At 34.9% G+C, this 7,357-nt stretch overlaps 1 protein-coding gene across 1 annotated transcript; it reads right to left on the reverse strand.

Moving 5' to 3' along the window:
- Positions 1–2,645: 2,645 nt before the first annotated feature.
- On the reverse strand, positions 2,646–6,919 carry LOC110696604 (heptahelical transmembrane protein 4-like). The gene is made up of 4 exons (XM_021873943.1): positions 6,605–6,919; positions 4,800–5,047; positions 3,793–4,117; positions 2,646–3,702 (listed from the first exon to the last, which is right to left on the reverse strand). Exons 2-4 carry the CDS (start codon positions 5,045–5,047, stop codon positions 3,049–3,051), a joined length of 1,227 nt encoding a protein of 408 aa, XP_021729635.1. The 5' UTR covers positions 6,605–6,919; the 3' UTR covers positions 2,646–3,048.
- Between the last annotated feature and the right edge of the window lie 438 nt (positions 6,920–7,357).

Consider the following 7,357-nt stretch of genomic DNA (forward strand, 5'->3'; position numbering starts at 1 on the left):
AAATGTACCACTGAACCATTAAGCGAGGGAAAAAACAAATAATAAAACCTCAAATTATCCTCCTATGTACATGTGAAATACATAGGTCCTATACGCCTTGATGCACTCACCCTATTATGCTTGTTTTATAAAGGAATGTACTCCCTCATTTCTAAAGAGATCATCTCTATATTCTGTTTTCTTCATCGGATTCTAATAGAATGTCCTGCTTACAAGAGATGTTTCCTCATAATTTTGTTAAATATTGTCACAAAAATTTTTGTACACCTTCAGTAATTTAGCTAAATCGTTAGTTAATTATAAATGCATATAGACACATAGTAGCTTAATAACACCCAAATCAACTTTTTCTCTAACAAAATGACAATCCACCTCCACACGTTTGATTGTTTGTTTTCGTGATGTAATGGATTAGCTATAATGTTTTAATCAAAAATTAGGAATAAGGATTTTATCCTAAATTGACCTCACACAGGGTGAAAATCCTTACTCCTAACTCAAATAATTAAACAATAACCACCTTTAAAAAACCACCATTTGATTTTAATTACCTTACTAAAGGTTTATTGATTTTAACCACTATTTAAAAAAAAAGGCATACTTCCTCTGTTCTTTTTTGCTTGACTTGTTTCTTTTATAACGCTTGCCAATGCAAAACTTTAATGATCAATAACTTTAATTCTCTATAAGTAAAAATTATAAAATAATATATTATGATAATATTGATTGAGACGAATTCAAAAAGATCAAACATGAATACGTTTTTCTATACGAATTATTCACAAAAGACAGTCAAAGGAGGGGTAGTGAATAGTGTAAAAGTCAAAACGGATCAAGTAAAAAAAGAACGGAGGAAGTAGCTTTTACCACCTCGATTTCCGTCAGGAAAACTGTAAGCAGGTTACTGCTCTACCTTAAAGGAAAATTCCTAATTTGCGTGTCGAAAAATTATCCAGTTAAGATTTTGGTGTCATTTTGGTTCTCTAGGATCCTAGTTTAAAAAAAGCATTAAATAAACCTCATTTTACTTTTTGCAAAATGCTTCGATTTTTGTGCTTTTTTTTTGGAAAAATATACTTTAATAATCCCAACTATTGCCGATTTACTTCTAATAATCCCAACTAAGGTTTATTTTTTTTTTAATAATCCTAACTATCCCTTTACTTTGCCTCCAGCAGTCCCAAAAATCGATTATCTGCTAAAAGGGTAATTTTTTTTAAATGTCACATGTCAGCACATGATTGGCCAAATATTAAAAAAAATTAAAAAAAAAAACAAAAAAAAAAAAAAACAGAAAACTATCCAGCCACCTCCACCGTGAAATCCCAGCTAACCCCCCACCGTGAAATCTCAGCCAATCCCCACCGTGAAAACCGCCCGGCCACCTCCCTAACCTCCCCGAAAATAGTCGGCCGACCCTCCCAACCCCCAAACACGCACAGTTGATCACCCTCAGCCCCTAACCACTTTCCTTCCTTCCCTTCCCCTTCACCGGAAAATTAAAACAAAAAAAAAAAAAAAATCCTACAGCGCCACTCCTCCAGCCCTCCTACACCCTCGAAATCGCCCAGGGTCGGCCGTCCATTTTCGGGGGTTGGGGGAGACGGTCGGTCGTTTCCCGACGGGTTGGGGGTTGGCCGTGGCGTTTTGCGGTGGCGGGAGGGGAGGGGAGGAGGTGGTGGCTATTTAGGTTTTTAGTCTTTTTATTTATCTATTTATTTTAATTATAGACCAATCACGTGCTGAAACGTGTATTGGTTACGTGTTACAACAAGTCATTGACTTGGTGTTGACCGGTTGGGTCTACTGGAGGTAAAGTCAGGTCATAGTTAGGATCATTAAAAAATAAACCTTAGTTGGGATTATTAGAAATAAATCGATAATAGTTGGAATTATTGAAGTGTATTTTTCCCATTTTTTTTTAGCCAAAAAATTGTCCGATTAATTTTCTTAGGTGCCCCTATAAATAAGGCTCCAAATTAAGCTCGAAATGGGCAATAAAGCAACAGAAATGGCTTGTTCACAATTATGATATTAATGACAAGAAAATTCAACCTTTATATTCAAGATTCTAATGGTCTAGATCTATTCACGAATAGTACAACGTTCTCTATGGAGTAGATAAAAAAAAACCATGTACATGATTAGAATCAATAGAAATAATTTTGTTACTACTTATTAAATACAAGTACTCCCTCCGTCCCATAATATAGTTCTTATTGTATTTTTTTTCACTAAATTTAAGAAATGGGAGGAGAAGTGAAAAAAAAGCTAGACAAAAGTTAGACAAAAGTAAAAGGTAAGTGGATAATTGAAGGGAAAAAAAGTGAAAAATATAATTATAGACAAAAGTTAGAGAGAAAAATTGGAAAAAAGTACAATGCAAGTGAATAATTTAAGGGTAAATTAAAAAGTTCAATGAATAAAGTTAAAAAAAAAAAAATGAGGATATAATAATATTTACATACTATCCAAAAATAGAAATAGGAACAACATTTTGGGTCTCCAAAATAGAAAAACAGAAAATATATTGTAGGATGGAGGGAGTATAAGTTTAACGGTTTCAAAAGGTTAAAGACTTAAAGTTGAACCAAGCAGCATTTTTTTTAATTTTTTTGTGATGCGGTATGTATAGATAATAATTAAACATTCAAGTAAATTTTGCACTGTAAACCACAGTGTGATTCTTGAATCAAGCTGCAAGTGTTTTAGTATAGTATACGGAGTATAATATAACTATGTATAGATGCCCTCACAAGTTTACAACTCGTAAGAGGTACAATTTCATGCTGCAAGACTAAACTCACAAAGCCAGAGATCAAACTCACAAAGCCAGATATCCTAGTAAATGTCTTTAGCCGCAACTCAGCAAGTTTGGTGGCCTGTCGGCCTCATTTTTAGCCTTAGAAACCGAGTATTATGACCTGAGAAGTCAAGGTGATGGCTACTGCATTAGACCATTGGATCATCACCTAGCTCTCATATAATTACTTACAAATTGATAGCAAGTTTTATGAGAGAATAATTCCTACGATTAATATAAATCTTTCAGCAACCATGTAAATCCCGCCACTTGAGGTACATGAGTCCAGTATGATAGTGTGTGTAAGCTCCAGCAACCACCAGAATATGAAAGAGCTGATGACTATGCCCTGCAATATCAAACTTCCCTGGCCTCCATCGCTCGGGTATTCTTTTGGCATATATTAATGCGCCAAAGCCATAGAATGCTCCCATCAGAATCTCTAAACCTGTGGTCTGCAATGCTTCAGGCTGGTGCCAGTACAATATCAGCTTGTGTAGAATTGGAGCAACACCAGAGACGCCCATACCAAAAAACAAGGAAGCACGAATGCTCCGGTATTCTGGATTTTGGAAGACAGGGGAGAGAGAGAAAACAATGGTTGCAATGCCCAATATTGTAATGAATGATAGGTAGAGGTAGCAGAAAAATGGTTTGCACATAAAGGAGTAATAAACCGGAGGGTAGAATGAGGTTGTAATGAGGGCTGCGATGCCTGCATAGTCAAACCTCAGCATTATATAAGAAAGCCGCTTGGAGTGGCAGCAGAGCAGATGGCAAGAGCTGCTTGCGAGCAAACAGAACATGGCACCACCCAAGAAGGCATAGAAAGGCCATCTTGTGATTGGATGGGATGGCAAAGGTGCAATTGTATTGATCAAATTATCTTTCACACTCCACTGCAGTAAAACAATTTGCCATTAAAAAGGCTCAAGGGATTCAACAGCTAATTATGAGGTATAGCAAAGAGCCAAAGAGCGAAATATTACCATGGAAGGATCATTAGTCTCATTTAAATGAGAGAAACGCTCAGGCAAGCAGTTTGACAAATGTTCCATAATATGCCACCCAGAAACAGATGACAGTGAATTGATATACGGAAGGGATGCCATCAATTCACCACTTAGCGTACCGAAATCAGGCATCTTAGATAAGGATGTGAGGCAATTTACAAGCGTTGAGTGAACATCATGCAAACCAGCTTTATTGAGCATCTCAGCAACGTGTTGCAGAGGGTAGTAATCCGAAACATCTGAGACTGTAGTTGCAGTGTATATGGTCAGGGATAGGAAAAGAAAGAAGCCAATCAAATGCCTGCAATGCAAGTTAGTAGTTGGTAAGATAGATGCACGGCAAAAAGCCTCACCCCAACCCCCCCAAAACAAATATGGCAAATAAAACACCGAAATCTGTAAGAGATGAATCTATAAGATATAAGTAAAAGAAAAGGCAACAGAACACACATTCAGAATTCAGTGTATGCAGCAATTGTTATTCAGTTAGAATCACCAAACCATTTCAGTTAAGTACGACAATTAAGAAGGTATGAATATTGAATTACACATCATGCTAGAGAGAAAGCAACTTAAGAAACCCATTTTGTTCCCCTTAATTATGAAGTAACAGGCAAGGAACGAACTAAACCTATGGTTGAAATGAGTGATTCCAACTAACAATGAAAATGATTTTGGAAATCTTCAGATTTTCAGAAAATAGCAAATAGAAACAAATAAATGAAACTAAGAGCTGGTGAATAGAACAAATATATCATATTCCAAGGAGTATAGGCCTTGTGAGATTTTCCCCTATGTTTTGATGGTATTAATGTCCTTACCTAATAATATTGCACTAATCTTTGCCCTTCAAAAAAAAAAATCCAAGGAGCATCATGCATCAATACAACAATGTACAATGCCCCATTCCCTCACATGAAATCCGATGGTACAAGACAACATGGCCATAAAATAATGATAGTGAAGAAATGTAAAACTCTTACGTCCAAACATTAAGAGTTTCGTTATGGATGGCGAAGATGCTTAATAGCAATTCTTTCAGTGGCCATTCACATCGATAATGACCCAAGATGTACTCATTGTCTCTAAGATATGCAGGCAAGTTATGATAATCTATAAACTCATATTTGACTTTCTTCCATAGGTTTTTCCCTTTCCTGTTTCCTGTGCAGATTTTTTCCTCATTCTCACAATCAACTTGATTGTTGAGTATGTGTGAAGATGACACCATCTGTCAAAGAAAAAGCAACAAGGTGTCAAATGATTGGTGGAATGGCATATATATCACTTTGAAACCAACTGAAATACGGAACGATGAAATATATGAACATCACACTGAAGCAAGCTTCTAGTATAAATACATAGTGCCACTTGAATGAAAATGAAGCTCCTATTTTCTCAAGAAATTGATGTTTAAACCACATTTGGAAGCAGCTGAAACTTCCATCATTTTCTATTGAAAATAACAGTTAAATCACACTTCTAATGCTTAGGTTTCTCATTCAACCAAAGTGCAGCTTGACGCTCAAAAGACCATATAATTTTAAAGATTCAACAATGGAACAAACTCTTCCATGAAAATATTTGGACTACATATGCAACAAATGTAAGGCATTAACGAAGTAAACATGATTATATGAAGTTCCTCCTCCCCTCTTTAAAGATACTTATTTCCTCTGTCCCTTAATGTTTGCTCAGTTTCCTTTTAAGGTCGTCCCTTTCAGCGTGCTCCCTAACATCCCTACCACAAATTGTAGTACGGATCACAACTTTTCTCTCACATCCCTTACATTTGTTCCAATCACTCTTCTCTCTCATCAACTCCCCTCAACCAAAAATTAAAAAAAGCAACTTCACCTCAACGAAGCAATAATAAGGGGCAAAGAGAGTACAATAGCAATAAGAAAAAAAGGTTCCCAATAGCATGCACCCCTTAAATCTGCAAAATCATAACAACTATACTACCACCCCATAAGATCAAGAACAATCCACATTGTCAACCTCAATACCAGATATGCAAATGAATAGACCCCTCAACTTCATTTTCAATACCCAAATACTCATTTTGGGACCTTACATAATACCCTTGTGTGACTTTTCATAAATTCAACATCCAACAACTCTAATCTTACTACTTAACAATTTCCTCTAACTTGATAATGGGCATTCCAATATCCTGGATCAAATATTCAAACATATCCATCAACAATCAAATCTCAATGTCTAAACATGTAGTCACTTACATTTTCACTAATTTTATCCACTAATACCAATCAAATCCTGGATACATTACCAATTATGATCAAGCTTTTTTGTAAAATATAAATAATTTGTAAAGCTAATTATAATTCGATTCAACTAAAACACAGACATGCATTCCCTCACTATTTCTCCCTTTATTGCACCCCACAAAAGAGGCCAAAAATAAATAAATAAAAAGCATCCTAGAGCTAGAGTTTCGAATCCAACTTGTTTAATTGTTAAAAGTCAAAAGGTGATACGCAACCACTGCAAGAACTGAAATCAAATCCCGTCTATGACATCAAATCCCGTCTATGTCACTACTTTTGTGACGCTACACCCCACGAAAACATGTACCATATCATCAGGTAATATATTTCGTCATAATTAATAGAAGTACCCAAATTTAATGATGAATACTAAAACATATATTCAATTTTAAATTAAAAGCACATACGAATTATACAAAATGGCAAGAAATTGAATAATAATCTATTATAGTAGCACAGTATGCTTCAACTAGAAAATTAAGGAGATTTACATTTACCTGGAATTGACGAGCAATTAGAGGGGATTATGGGATTGAAGAAATAGTTTTTTTTTTTTTTTTTTTTTTTTTTTTTTGATGGAAAACAAATAAATTGCTTTAAAGGGGAACGATGTCGACAAAATGAGCAAGTACAAGTTGCCAAAGCTATGAACCTGGAATATTGGTGACGATGAATAAAAGGACGACATAGTTTTAGAGTCCAAAAAGGAACAAACAAATCAGAGATATTTTGAGGAGACTGATTCATCTACAACGACATGCACAACAGAGCAACACTACACCGCCTGGGATTTTATTTTTAAAAAACAATATTTGTGTCACTTTTTAAATAAAATTATTTATGGTGTATTTCTTACTCTCTCGGTTTTTTTTTTTTTATTTACGTCACTTGTAAATGCGCGGAGTTTTAGGATAATGATTTTGGTATAATATAATAATGTGAGTGAATAAAAGTGGGGAACATAAAAGTGAAACTATGTGAGAGAAGTAGTGGGATCATAAGAGAGAAAAATAATAAATTATTTGAGTGGGGCTTAAAGTAAGAGAGAAATAATAAAATACTTCCTCCGTTATTAAATATTTGCTCCATTTCTTTATATGAAAAGCTTTTATAATATTTAATTCATTTCTTTCAAGTAGTTGACCCAACATAAATCATATTTTCTTAATTTCATATTCACTCTCCTCCAATTCTCTCAAGTACTTTTGCTTTTTACATTTTTTTATTCTTTCTCCTACCCCACTACCTCC

This window comes from Chenopodium quinoa, unplaced genomic scaffold (assembly GCF_001683475.1).
Source record: "Chenopodium quinoa cultivar QQ74 unplaced genomic scaffold, ASM168347v1, whole genome shotgun sequence".
Classification (NCBI taxonomy): domain Eukaryota; kingdom Viridiplantae; phylum Streptophyta; class Magnoliopsida; order Caryophyllales; family Amaranthaceae; genus Chenopodium; species Chenopodium quinoa.